Source organism: Saimiri boliviensis, chromosome 19 (genome assembly GCF_048565385.1).
Source record: "Saimiri boliviensis isolate mSaiBol1 chromosome 19, mSaiBol1.pri, whole genome shotgun sequence".
Classification (NCBI taxonomy): domain Eukaryota; kingdom Metazoa; phylum Chordata; class Mammalia; order Primates; family Cebidae; genus Saimiri; species Saimiri boliviensis.
This window is the reverse complement of record NC_133467.1, coordinates 12868207-12883206: the sequence shown is the minus strand read 5'-3', so window position 1 is coordinate 12883206 and position 15000 is coordinate 12868207. Positions and strand designations below refer to the sequence as shown.

General features: G+C 46.3%; 1 protein-coding gene across 7 annotated transcripts in view; it reads left to right on the top strand.

The window, feature by feature from the left end:
- The window catches only part of CACNA1E (calcium voltage-gated channel subunit alpha1 E), a 405974-nt gene that overhangs the window by 232469 nt on the left and 158505 nt on the right, over window positions 1-15000 (top strand). For all 7 annotated transcript variants that reach the window (XM_074389670.1, XM_074389669.1, XM_074389668.1 and 4 more), the window contains exon 8: window positions 13251-13354. In XM_074389670.1, the coding sequence (XP_074245771.1) occupies window positions 13251-13354 (104 nt within the window). The remainder of the gene's footprint in view (window positions 1-13250; window positions 13355-15000) is intronic.

The following is a 15000-nucleotide window of genomic DNA, read 5'->3' as shown; positions in this document are numbered from 1 at the left end:
CTCTGGGAAGGCTTTATAGTGAAGGTAACATTCAGTCAGGGTTTGAGCAAAGGCTTTACAGGTGGCAAAGTTGGGGAAGGCATTATAGGCAGTGGGGACAACTAAGGAATAGCATAGACACAGGAACATGCCATAAAATTGCAAGAAGCTGGGTGTGACTGCATGACTTGGTATACAGGTAGGCAGATGCTGTGAGAGACAGGTGAGCTGGAGAGGTGAGGTTGGGTCAGTCATGGTAAGGGATTTGGCGTGGGCAGCCATTGCAGGGTATTAAGCCAGGGAGAGACAGGGCAAGATGTGTTGGGTAGAAATGACAACTCTCCCCTGCTTTGAAGAATGAAACCAGCTGTGCCTGGGAATCACTTGCCCCACTTTACAAGATCTCCCTGGCAACAGAACGGCTGTTGTACAACTAGCCAGGGAACTTGCTGTGACAGTCTTCCAACCTTATCTGACATCAAGAGCAGAGAAGACATTGCCAAGTTAGGATGTAGATATCAAAGGAATTGAAACAACACAACATTAGAACAGGATTACAATATGAAATTAAAAATGACTCTTTTTCCGCGGGTATTGCTGTTGGAAATACCAGCATCCATAACTCCCTTCTCCACTAGGTTCTATGTTAAAACATTGTTATTATTATCTCCAGTCCCCTTGTCCTCTACCCCAGGCAATACGATGTAGTTTCTTGAGGAGAGGCCAAGCTAGGCTCGGATTCTGAATCTTCTGTAGGCTTACTGTGGGAGCTTGGGCACATCCCCTGGCCTTCTGAGCCTGGGTTGTATTGCTGTTCCTTGTCGGTTTGTGATATGGTTTGGCTGTGTCCCCACTCAAAATCTCATCTTGAATGGGAATCCCTATAATCCCCACAATCTCCACCTGTCAAGGGATAGACCAGGTGGAGGTGATTGAATCCTGGGGGTGGTTCTCCCATGCTGTTCTAATAGCAAGTGAGTTCTCCCTAGATCTGACAGTAGTTCCTCCTGTATTCATGACCTTTCCTACCTCTTTGTGAAGAAGATGCCTTGTTTCTCCTTTGGCTTCTGTCATGATTGTAAGTTTCCTGAGGCTTTCCAGCCGTGCTGAACTGTGAGTCAGTCAAACCTCTTTCCTTATAAATTACACAGTCTCTGGCAGTTCTTTATAGCAGTGTGAGAGCAGACTAATACGCTTTGTTGCAATCGCACCTCTCTTGCCTGTGGTTATGAAGATTAACGTTTGCTATGCACCTGGTCCCGTGTCCAGCTTAGAGTAGATGGTCTATCGCTCTTATCTCTGATGAGCTCAGGAAAGGATAAAAACAAAACTGGTAGGTTCTGCTTTATCATATAACAAGTGGAAACCATTATTATTTTTCTCCCCTCTGTTACATGGAGCGTTAGGATCTAAGTGACAGGAAAATGTTCAGATAAAGATGTTTTAATTATGTTTTCTTCATACTTCCAGAAGGAGGTCTGCATGGGTTTAGGTTGGCTCTGCCCTCCGACAGCTTACGTGCATTCTTGTGTTGCTCTCCCATCTTCACTGCTCTTCATGCATTCCACCCTCATGAACAGCAGAGAGCTGTGCAAAGTCTGCTCAAAGTAAAAGGGGATTCTTCCTGATGTTTCTCAGATGGGAGAAACAATGAACATGATTACTTTATTATCTTCGTTTTGCTTCAGCCTTGTTGTGCCCAGCCCGATGGGAATACTCATTTGGAATGAACTCTCTGTGTCTTTGGAGAAGGAGGAGACCCAAGATGAATTTTTAGGAGGGCAGCAGCAGAGTGAATAAGAGCGTACCCATCAAGAGAGGAGAAAAGAGAAGGCGGTTGGGGAGTGGCGGAACTGGGATCTGAGAGTTAGAGTCCATGAAAGAGAGGAGAAGCAACGTGAGAAATATGGGGTCTGAGTAGGTGCCTGTATCACATCTGTCGTCTGATACAGGCACCTACTCAAGGCAGGATTTCGGCATCAGTGACCCTGACAGATGGTCGCCTGACACAGTGATTCCTATTAATAACAATTATTTGGCACTGGGGCAAGAGGATAAGCTAGTTACAAATAGAGGTGACCAGCCTGAGGACTGACTGTCGCCAAGGTCTGTGAAAGAGGTCAGGCGAGAATATTTTGTGCACACCTGTAGCTCGGTGTGCTATGAGAAACTCACCCACGTACCTACCCTCAGGCCTTCCGGTATGTCACGTACGACTGACATTTCATTATCAGTCTGTCATCACTGATGTAGACTCGTTGACCATGCCTTCCATCAATGCTGTCTTGGGGTTTGGAGATAAAAAGACTTACAATCCATAGTTCCTTGCTTTCAACCTGTTTTTATTAAGGAATAAGAGTGTTTCCTATGGCCACAGAATAAATGAAACTGTCTCAGGGCTTCTTCAGGAAACCAATGAGGCTAACCAGCCTTACATAGTGTTTGATACACAATCATTAATTAAAACAGAGATGTTCAATGAGAAATTAATTCACCGTCTGCTCAGAATTCATTGAGTAGGGAAGAATGAAAGCAAAAAAAAAAAAAAAAAAATCAGAAGCTTTTTTCTTGAGCCTCTGCTCTTACAGGCTGTGCTGAATATTTGAGTTAGCTAAGTGCATTTGCTGTATGTCAACAGAGATGACATTTTACAGGTGATATATTTTTTCCAGAGAAGGAAACTTATATAGGCTTGTGAAGCAGAATAATACCGGCAGGTTTGTAATCTCCTATTAGTAAACACCATTATCGAGAATCTCCTGTTTGTGGAGTAATATTCTAGGCATTGGTAGAGTGAACACAGAAATAAAGATGCAGTTCTGTCTTTAAGCCCTAATGGGAATGGAGGGCCAATATGTAAAAGAGACAGAACACACATAAAGAAAGTCTGTAAATACGTGCAAATAAATGCCTGAGTGCAGCACTTAATGTTCTGTTTTCTATTACAGGCATTTGTGCTGATGACTTAGCCTTCTTATGGATAGCAAAGCCCTTGAGAACTGTTTTCCTTTCTCATTCATCTTGTGCAGAGTACACACTCCAAAGCGTTGAATGAATATGTATGCTACTGTGAGGTGTGCCTAATTTCTGGGGGAATTCTGCAGTGAAGTAGAATGACATGTTTAAGGGAAGTCTTACAGCGGCTTAGCAGTGTTTTCACGTATGAGAGGACTTGCAGTTGGTGGAGTAAGGAGACAGGAGGGAGAAGAGAGGAGGAAGAGTTCATGGGGACTGAGCAAATCCAAACAGTTTGTGTCACCATTCAGGGCCCTCTGTGATCTGATCCTTCAGATCTTATCTCGCCTGGCTTACTGCCACCAAAGGCAACCGTCTGGGGCCTTAGCATCTCCACCTCTTCCTCTGTCCTCGGAATGTCTTCCTGTGTTGATTGGGCAAACTGAATCCATCTTCTACTTCATGTCTGGGTGAAAGGGCAGTCTTAGGAAGCCTTGCACGACATCTCTATCCTTGCTCCTATCTTCATTAAGTGGCAGTGTTTGCAGGTCTGATTTCAGTGATCTTAACCTTCAGAGGAAATGAGAGACAATCATGGTCTTCAACCTCAGGTAGCTTTCAGATGAGATCATGCGGCGACACTCATTACACAGAAAATAATGAGAGGGAGCAGAGCTGTGTATAATTAAGTGCTAAACAGAGTGGACGGAACAGAAGGGCTGTGCAGAGTGGATTGGAGGTCAGAAGCCCTGCATTCTGGTTCTCCTTCCGTAACCAGTGAGTGCAGTATCTTTTGGCAGTTACTTTTGAACCTTGGTTCTTCTGTAAAATGAGGGGCTTGTGCAAGATGGTGTGATTCCTTCCAGCTCTGGAATCCGTAAGATGATGGTTAGAGTACTCATATTTGACTGCGTGGAAAACAGCGATTTGTTAGTGGGAGGGGAGAGGATAATATCAGGAAAAGCAATAAATGATGGTGACCAGAAGGACTGATCTTTGACAACCATAGGACAAAGTGGAGAATCAGAGGGAGTGGTTGAAGACTGGTTATCTTGGAATTATTTCTGGAATAGGATGGGCACTGCACAAAATGTTCACAGTAGAGGATATATTAAGCCTCCTGTACTCTTTTGCCTTTCTGATACTCACCTCCCCTCTTGCTCTCAGAGCCCTTTCTGGTGCTTGCCCGTCTTTAAATAATACAAGTCTTTCATCAGCAAGCCCTGTAGAAGGGGCAAAGGGGTAGTGTGCTTTAGCTGATCACCACTGGGCATGTTCTCTTTAATCGTCTTAAATTCACCTGCTTTGGCTGGTCTGCATACAGCGGTGATGGTTGCTATCAGAGCAACACACTGGCCTTTTCCCAGAGCAAAGCGGGATGCCAGTCTGGATGGCCCAGCACAGGGTCAGCTGCCTTTGTCCTGGACCCCAGAGTGTCCACCTTCCCATCACCCTAGGCTGCACTTGAAGAGGGCCTCCTTTTTAAATTTTTTCTAATAATCGTGGTTTTTTTCACACCCTAAAACAATACTTTGTTATTAAGTGAAAGTTACAAAGTATAAAAATAATTTTAAAGAATAACTTATTTCTACCCCCTCACTCCCCCCACAGGTTATAATCACTATTATTAATAACACTTTTCACTGTTTTGACTAAAAAAGGATTTCTCCTAAAATTCACCCATGACCCAGAACTATTTAAATAAACTACTTTTATTTTGGAAAAAAAAAAAACCCTAAAATTTTTATTATAGAAATTTTCAGTCATGCACGAAAGTAGAGAGAATAGAATATTGAAACCCTGTGTAACCCAGATCAACCCCAGCCGTTGCAAGAAGACCTTTAGAGGATCTGGCATTTCCCCATTGGGGCTCTGTGTCAGAGTTCAGACATCATGACATCGACATTGGAATTACTAGGATTTAACCAGAGAGATTTGAAGCACAGCAGGACCATGAGCCCTGCCCATATTGGAGGTGCCCACTTTTGCAGACCCTGCCACAGCAGCCTTCATAGTCCTATGTGGCACCGCTATTTGCTTTTGAATTGCCCTCCCAGGAGTGTGGATGGGTTTTCACTGACACACGGGTACCTGCCTGCCCATTGCCAGTGGTGAGGGCTGCCCACATGTGGGGTGGGCCCTGCCTGCCCTTGCAGCTGCCCAGCCAGAGCTCCTGACCCTGGTCTCGGTAGTGCCTTGTGGCTGCTTGTAGGTTGGGTGGAGGAGGGTTTCTTTCTGTGCTACTCCTCTTTGCCAAACTGACTCTGCCACATTTTCCCACTGGCAAAAGAAGGGGAAGAATAGGTGGTGAAATGTCCAAATAAAAAGTTGCTCTCCAAGGTGCTTTTGGTTCTAGACTAAGGCACTGCTGCATCCTCAGTGACAATCACTGACAATCCGGGCAGCGAGGAGAAGGTGGCTGCATCAAATCCAGAGGGTTTGGAATGACCAGAATGTGTCAGAAGCCTTAATTACTCATAACGGCCCCTGGCTGAGCCAGATGCTGCCTTGAGATTGTTTGTGCCGGGAGACTTACTCTGTTTATTAAATATATTCAGAGCTCTGAGTTACAGTGAAACACCCTGCTCCTGGGTGTGACGGGCTCAGCCTCCGGGCTGGGTGACAGCAGGTGCCTGTGTTTCACTTGGAGCTCTACGTTCTCATTCTTCCCCCTGCTTCCCCACCTTTGTCTCTTGCCTGGGGGCTGAGAAGACAGCTTTTGTTTTTCTCCCTGCAAGATCCTAGTGGTGACTGTCCTATCTTTCATTCTGCTCTAGATGGTGGTGATAGTAGGGGTAGAATTGCTTTTAAGAGTTCTGGAACTAAAGCAGACATGAAGAGTCAAGGGTGAGCAAGAAGCTGACCCATTCTGGTTCTAGATTGTGGCCCCAGATCTGCCGACCAGTTGCACAGATCCTCCGGGAAGTTGCTTTGCTTCCTTGGGCCTCAGGTTCCTCTCCTGTGGAATGGTGAGTTGGATGACTTGTTTTCATCATCCTCTTCCACGAGTATGACTGCATTTCCTAGTCTGCAGGAGACCTGTTACAGGCATTTAATGGCCCAGTGACTTGTGGGGTATGCTGTATCCTTTCCCTAAAATGTGGGTGTGGTCAGAGGAATCATACAGTGGCTTTGAGGTGGAAACGCCATCCAACTGGTGTGACTGAGGGCAGGCGTGTTGCCAGCTTTGTATGGTTGGTCAAAACCCTCATAGAATGACTTAAATCAGATTCCTTAGAAATTGACTGTGAAATTAAGCTTCTTGTGGCAGTGGTTTAATGAGGGGACTGTTCTTAGGAGTTACCTGTAGGTCTGTGAGGGAAGCAGGATAGGTCAAGGGAAAAACTCAGCCTGGTTCCATGGGCAGCCCAAAGTGTGAATTACACCACAGCAATTGTCTTACCCAGTGGCCAAAGGGCTGGGCCATTGATACTCCTGCATCAGATAGTTATCTGTTACACGCCCCCATCATCACCAGCAGGGTCCAGAATAACATTCTAGGTGAAGCTGGTCTGGCAGTCAAGGGCAAGCGTCTGAAAAGGATGCAGGAGTGAGGCAGGTGTGAGTTAAAAGCAGCCAACACTTATTTAGCAGCTGGGGGATGATAGTGGATGATAGTGCCCCAGAACCTGCCACGTCCTTCGTGAGAGCTGGACATGGAGAAGGGCAGGGGCAGGGTGGGAGAGGGCTGTCCCGGGTGGCTGATTCCTGCAGATGGCTCAGCACATGCAGATGGGATTTCCAATTAGGCTAATCTAACTGATTGTTCTAAACGTTGGGTCGTTGTTACATTTGGGTTGGGTTAGGGTGCCTAGGAAGGGACATGAGGAAGGCCTTAGGGTTATCTGGAGGCTGGTTGTCCAGTGATACATATTTTGAAAAAGTCGGGGTACCTTTATGACTTGCGTTTCAGCATAACATCCGCACAGAGCTCCGGGGCGGGGCTGCCACTGCAAGGTAGTAGCCGTTCATCTGAGAGGGCGTTCCTCACCCTCCTTTTCCCCTTACATGTCCCCCAATTCTTGGCGTGTCTTCATTTTAACTTTTTTCTCCCTCTTTCTTCCACCTCCATAGTTAATCTTTTCACTGCCTTTCTGGCTTCTGCTGTCTCAGCCGAGGCAGTTTCTTCGCCTCCCGTGTGATTGCTTTCCCTGACAGCTTCAGCGCTTCCTTTCCTGACCTCCCGGATCTGTGCAGGCCCACGTGCCCCGGTGCCCGGTGCTCTCTTCAAAGCACTGACTGCACTTTAGAGTGACGTTTGTGTGCTCACTTGCTTCACATGTGTCTCCCCCATTAGATCGCAAGTTTCAAAGAGCTGGGACTGAGAGTGTCTTGCTCATCATTTATCCTGAACACCTAGAAAAGTGTCTGTCACATAGTAAGTGGCCCATGAATGTGTTGAATAAAAAGTATGGCATTTCAGCTCCAAGACATGGAATCCAAGTCCCTTGGGGTGGGACAGGAGCTGTCACACTTGGTGCCGGAGGAAATGGGAGCCTAGGGAGGGTGCGTTGGCCCATGAGGCGCAGGAGGTCGGGTGTGTTGCTGTGAGGGAAGGTGTGAAGCAGTGGAATCAGTCTCCTTCCCCACTCATTTCTTGCTCTCTGAATTTTCCTTTCCCTGGGGGTGGTCAGCAGAGGCTTTGGACAGATGCATCTGCAGAGATGAATGGCCTGGCCTTTTTGGTAGCCTAAGGTGGCTGCTTCAACTATCTCCTGACCTGAGTTCAGTTAATAATTAATGAAGCCAAAGATCTGCTCCTTGAGATGGAGCCTTGAGTCTGGCAGGTCTTAACCAAAAGTCGTCTTGCCCCCAGGACATTTCATAAGTTTTGATTGTTGTAGCCGGGGAAGTGCTAGTGGCATCTCGGTAGAGGCCAGGCATCTGCTGCGGCACACACAGGACGGCCCCCACCACACAGAACTCTCTGTCCGCAGGGGCCGGCCGTGCTGCAGGGAAGGAAACCCTGCCTTGGCCAGCTCTGCTCTAGCCAGCAGGTGCCGCTGCTGCCAGCCTGTGGAGCGGGTGTTCCCCAGAGACCCTCTGCTTCTGAAAGGACCATGGAATCAGCATTTGCCTTACTCCTAGCCCCAGCACATTCAATCATAGGCAATTCAGCCTCCCCGGTTGGAGCCTCCCCGACTAAGTCATCGGCAATTCACAGAGCTGCTCTGTGAAGAGGGTGCACAGACAGGGAGCATGCTTTCCACGGAGTCCTGGGGTACCCTGCTAGAGGCCTGTCTCTGAGTATGGGGGCTGGGCCCTGTCTCCATAGCCTCAGCTCCGGGGAACCGTGGGACCTCTCTCCTCCTGCTTGCTCTATCTCCATCTTTCTCCACAATCCTGCTCCTCCCACCCCACCTTGCAGCATCTTCCCCAACCCCCTGGAGATTAATGTGATAATTGCCACGTGTGCCTGTTTACGGAGGGAGTGGGTGAGCTCACCACCCCCATCAGTCAGGTTCCCAAAGGAATACATTCCCACAGTGTCAGGACTGGTAACCTGCTGAGCGCTCCTGTGCAGGTGGGCCACCGCCCCCGAACTGCTTTCTCTGTCATCACCCTCGTCATGCGCACGTGTGCCTGTGTGTGTCGCTCAGGGGATCGGCAGGTGAGGAAGATGGAGAGCGGCCAGCGTGCCAGTCTAGGGGAGGGCTGGGCGGGGAGGATGTTGGGAGATGGGAGGAGCCTCAGTGCCCCATGTAAGAGGACAATGACCAAACAGAAGTGCTCTTCTGTGATGCCTGACTTATGGTAGGTGTTCCATGAGTGGCGTGGGATGGAGGGGCTGGCATCTCTGGGCAGCATTCTTTTCAGGGAGGGCCCTGGTTTCCCTTAGCCACTCCACAGTGGAGGTCTGGGTTCTGAAGCTTCTTCTGGGGTCAGGATCTTGATTGGAGTACTTATCATGGCTGTCCGGTGTTCCTGAAGGAAGAGTCGCTGTCACTGGGGAAAATAGAGTGCAAGTCTTACATGAAAGGAGCTTGTGATAACTGCCACTCTGTCACAGAAGTGGGGATGCTGTAGAGAGAGGATGAGTGATTCTCCCTCTCACAGGCAACCCTTCTCTCTTGCACCTCCTGCTGAGGCAGACACGTGCGTACCACAAGAGAGAAAACAGTCACAACTCCGCTGTTGAACTGGCAACTTCACCCCGACCCCCGCTTCACGTGCCTTCTGGACACTTGCTGCCTCGGGTTGTCGAATGCTGCTGCTTTTTTAATCTCGAAGGACACTTGAGTCGTCTCTCCTACACGGAACAATTTTATTTTAATAATGATGAATCAGAAGGAGATTGAAGCCCTAACTGGCATCAGAAAGAACCTTGCTATTTTGAAGGAGGAAGCGTGCGTTTCTTCGCTTGCCTGCTTCCTGCTGAGGCGTGTCCCTTTGTCCTACTGGGTGTGTCACTGACCCATGGACAGGCACGCACGGAGAGTGGAGGCCACCTGGCCAGGAAGGATGGAACAGGAGGGAGAGGAGCAAGATGTTGGGGTGGCGGGGGGGGGGGCAGGCCTATTAAAAGCCGTGTGAATAATCCAGGGGAGTTGTCAAGAAGAATCTCCAGAAGAATCTTTAAAGCTGTCAGTCGTCTTCAGAACCCCCAGGGCCTTGCTGGTGCTGGTGTCTTCCCAGCTATTCTATTTCTCCTTCTAGTTCCCATCCTGTTTTTTCATCCAGCAGGCCCCAACACCGTGGTGGGTGACGTTCGCAGCACTTCAGAGAAATCTCTACAGATTGAGAGGGGGCTATCATCTGAATGAATTGTATCAGCGTATTTTTTTATTGCATTTTAGCTTTTGGGGTACATGTGAAGAACATGCAAGATTATTGCATAGGTACACACATGGCAGTGTGGTTTTCTGCCTTCCGTCCCCTCCCCTGTATCTGTCATTTCTCCCCATGCTATCTCTTCCCACCTCCCCACCCCCCGTCCCTCCCCCATTTCCCTCCAACGGACCCCAGTGCGTACTGCTCCGCTCCCTGTGTCCACCTGTTCTCATTGTTCAACACCCGCCTATGAGTGAGAACATTCGGTGTTTGATTTTCTGCTCTTGTGTCAGTTTGCTGAGAATGATGGTTTCCAGGTTCATCCATGTCCCTACAAAGGACGTGAACTCATCATTTTTGATGGCTGTGCAATATTCCATGGTGTATATGTACCACATTTTCCCTATCCAGTCTATCATCGTTGGGCGTTTGGGTTGGTATTTTTAAGAGGAGGATCTTCTTATTAGAATTGTGGACATTTTTTGCTTAGTTGACCGTCTGTATGGGCCAAACTCTTTGTTAGGTGCCAGATACAGAAATGAGCAGACAGTAAGGTTTCTGCCTGAATATAGGTTGAAGCAAAACCAAAACATACTCACAAAATGCTGAATTAAAAGACAATGCTCATCACTGGTGTTTGGTTCATTCAAGATTCTGGCCCACTTCAGTTCCTACCTTTCGTAGACTGGATTCCTTGATGTGTTACTAGATTTTCTCTGAAAATGAGGATTCCATGTTCAAAAGCAATTATGAAATGATAGAATAAACAAGGAAAATAACGTTTTTGGTGTGTGTGGATCTTCTCACAGGCACAGAAGAAAATGTAATCTGTGCTTCCCAGATTTTTTTGGTTACAGAAATCCCTTTTCCACAAAACACGTTAACTTCTTACAAATCTCTAGCAATGAGAACAATGTAATTTTGGACCTCCTCCTTACAGCGTCCCTTACGAGTAGTCACCCAGGTGAAATTGCTCTGAGCCACCCTCAAAGTGTAGCTCAATTATTTGAGAACAAAAATGTCTTAACAGTCACAGTTTCATCACTGCTGTTGCTGATACCTGCTAATGTTTATGGGCAAGCAAGTCCTATCTGGGTGCTCGGTGTAGACTCAGTTTTTGTTGCCAAGGAATGCTGGGGGGGGTGGTGGGGTTTGGCCCCTGGCTAAGCCGTAGGGTGAATAAACCCTATTAGTCCGCAGCTCTACAGGTGAACTATTAAAGCTAGCCAGCCTTACAGAAGGACTGATTTATAGTCATGAATAAACCCAGAGCTAGCTATGCAAAGATCATTGCGGTTCATTTTTTCAGCTCATAGGGAAGGTCCGTGTCTTAACGATCCCAGAGAAAATGGCTCCCTACCTCCAATAAAACCCTCAACAACTCTTGGCATCTAGTTCTTCTGCATCTTTCTACTAATATGCAGGAACAATTTCCTCTGAGGTCTGGCCCATGTCTTCCCTGATTGCATTTAACTGACCAGACCTGATTGAACCAAAGAGCTCCATCTTACACACTGAAATTGTCAGGTTCCTGCATCTGTTTCTTCCCATTCAGAAAGTGTTTTCTTGTTTATTTTTAATGTGTATTCTGCTTCAATTGCAATTATCTCTCTCTAAATAGTGTAGGGGCAAAACAAAAGACAAGTTTGGTGAAAGGAGATTGCCTTAGAAGCTGTTTTAGTAAAACAGAACTAGCATTCAACCCAGCAATTCCATTACTGGGTTTGCTTACAGCCCAAAGGAATGTAAATCATTCTGTTTTGCAAGCACATGCATGCATATGGTTATTGCAGCACTATTCCTGATAGCAGAGACATGGAATCAACCTAAATGCCCGTCAGTGACAGAATGGTTAAAGAAAATGTGGTATGTATACACCATGGAACGCTATGCAGCCATAAAAAAGAATGAGAACGTGTTCTTTGCAGGAACATGGGATGGAGCTGGAGGCCATTATCTTTAGCAAAGCAACACAGGAATAGAAAACCAAACGCTGCATGTCCTCACTTCTAAGTGAAGGCTAAATGATGAGAACACATGGTCACAGAGAGAGGAACAGCACACTGGAGCCTTTTGGAGGGTGAAGGATGGGAGAAGGGAGTGGATCAAGAAGCTATTGGGTACTAGGCTTAATACCTGAGTGATGAAGTAATATGTATAACAAACCCCTGTGACCTGAGTTTCCTATATAACTAACCTGCACATGTACCCCTGAACTGAAAAGTTAAAAAAGTTGTTTTTACTGGATGACTACAGTGATAGGTGTCATGATTGGTAAGAGGCTATATTCTGCAGACTGGTATATTTGAATGGGAGGTAGAGAGAAATGAGATAATTGGGGAGAAAACAAGAATGTCACAGAAGTCCACAGGAAGCATGAAGGCAATGAATCGAAATATGTTTTCAGAATTTAGTAGTGAGAGGGGGAAAAGGTAAATTAGAGGGACAAGAAATATTTTGCCATAGAAATTCTGAGTTCTGATCTTAATTTTGCTAGTTTAGCGTGTGAGTTTTAGGCATGACGTTTGACTTTGGCCTTCTTTTTCCAGTGAAATAGAGATAAAATACCTGTTAAGTTACAAATGGGACTTAAGTTTGTGTGTGAAAAAGTGGAGTTGGGGTTGAGGGGATTTCAAGCCCTGCATATGTGAAATGCAATTCAGGAAGACTGTTTGGAAAGACTTGAAGGTGCTGTCGGGGGAGGAGGAGTCAAGGGGAACACTGAGAACCCTTAGTTGAGTGGTGTAACTGTTAGAGGACTTCTCAAAATACTCCCAAGCTCTAGTTCAAGGTTCTAATAAGACATCCTGCTAAGAATCGCTTCCTTTGTTTAAGTCATGAGATAGAATTCTTCCTCAGTCCCTGTCCATGCAAGGGTCTCGCATCCGATTCATGGTTCGAGAATCCAGAATATGGATTTGCAGGCATTTATTCATTCACTGAGTGTTAGCATTTAGAGAGAGTGCAAGTGATCACCCTTCAAATCTAGGTTTATTCCGTGTTCGGGCTAGAGCCTTGCTGGGACCAGGTCTGGGCCAGCTCTGTACTGTCGTACTATGATGGAAGAAAGCAGGCGGAGCCGGGTCAAGGGCTGAGGAAGACGCAGAAAACCCTAAAATTTCTCCCCAACAACCCGGTCAAGGCCTTTGCTAGCCTCCATGGAATAGATTGGGCACAGCCTGCCTTGGTCTTTTTAAGAATTTCCCTAATTTCATGTGCACATTACCCAACGCTACAAGACCGGTGGTTGTTTGTGTGAGCTTGGAAAAGTATCAGACCTTTCTGTATTGTCTTCTCGTGTGCTAAGCTAGCACGTGAGGATATTCCAACTCAGTATTACGGTGAGGCTGATGCTCTGTTCTTCACGTACATGGGAGGTTGTGAGCTAACTCACGGTCATACCAAACTGAGAACGGAGTGAGGCAGTGTTTAACTGTATTACATTGCACTTGTTACGTCACCCTCTGTGTGAAGCTGCAGGAATGTGAGTTTTACTTATGGAAGATGGCTTTAAGTATTAAGGAACCATTTTTTCTTTCTTTCAGACCAATGATGCCTTAGGAGCCACCTGGAATTGGCTGTACTTCATCCCCCTCATCATCATTGGATCCTTCTTTGTTCTCAACCTAGTCCTGGGAGTGCTTTCCGGGTGAGCCAGATGATTCTCTCTTCTTAACTCATTTGCTGACTGCGAACTGTAAACGAATGCCTCCTGACTCACGGCATATTCATTCATTTAACCTTCATCTAGAAGACACTTACTGAGCAGTTCCTCTGTGCCAAATGCCTTCTAGATGCTGGGAGTGTGGTAGTGAACCCTCGTTCTAATAATCTTGATTATTCTCAGGAATTAAGAAGTCTTGATGTCAGACACAACACTGAACACAGTATCTAGTGAGAGTTCATTTATCCATCCATGCTTTTATTCAGTAACTCAGCAGTCAGAGATGGATGTCAAACACTGTGCTGGTTTTTAGGGAAATGAAGTCGAATTAGACACAGGCTTTCCCTCAAAAGCTTCTTTCTCTGTAGTGTACTGGGCTTCAAGTCTCATATTTGTGGCTTGAATTAGTTTATACAAATCTACAACTATTTGATGTCCAATACCATGGTAAGCATTGCCAGGAACACACAAAGTAGAAGGTGTGGTTTCTTAGGAGACATGTTTTGCCAAGAAGATGATACAAACACATGAAACAGAGAATAGGAGTCCTTTTATTGACTTAGCCAAGATATAGTCATTTGTTTTGGGGAAGGGACAAATCTATGTAGTCTGAAGTCATCAGGGATAGTTACATGAAGGATTGGGATTGTGCTTGGGTTATGAAATATGTAGTAGGATTACATAGACGATATGGGAGTGAACGCTTGAAGGGGAACATCACACCACAAGCGAAGATGAAAAAATGGGACTTGTCACGGAGTGTGAAGAAATGATAACGTAATGTCTCAGGATAGCTGAGATGGGGTTATATATTGGCGATTCTTACCTTTTTCTAAGCAAAACTGAACTTTCTGTAAGAGTGGCGTACGTTCTTCAAATGAAAATTTATAAGGTGGCGCTTCTGTTTAAACGTGGCAGATTGAACTAAGTTGGTCATTTCTTGAAACTCCACTAACAGAGAAAATAAATTTTAAGAAGAGAACAAGGGCAAAGGGAACAAGCAAAAGTTGGCGGCCGACAGTGGTAGGAAAGCTGAAGTGTGATTGTTTACACTGCGGAATACCGGTGAAAAAGCAGACTGACTGTCTTGAGGAGTTCGGGAAAGGCTCAGGAATTAGACACCAGGCAGGTCTGAGAGCTGGGGAAGACGTGGTGCTGAAAACAAGATGGAAGGAGTGGTGGAAAGTCCTTGTGAGGAACGTGAGCCTCCCTGCTCCACCCCACTCTAATCTCCAGGCGGTTCTGAGAATATGGGCTTCACCCAACCCCCACCCTAGCAAAAGTTACGAGACTTCATCTCTAGATGTGAAATCAGAGAAGCCTGGAATGGTCCGGTCAGGTACACTTGAGGCTGGTGTCGATATGTGGTACTGAAAACAGTAGGGCTAAATGAAAGTCCAAACCGAATGTGAACAGTCCAGCCCACTTCTCCTGCTTGACTCTTAAAAATACCGCAATCTGGTAGGAGTGGAGAGGATTCCTCTTTGGGGAAACTGTCTGTCTGAAGAGAAGGAACCAATTTAAACTGATATCTGGGGAAGACTAGAGAAACAGATACCCACTTCATCACCTTTGGTGAGACCCACTGTATTCATTACCTATGGCTGCTGCAACTAATTACATAGCTCTGT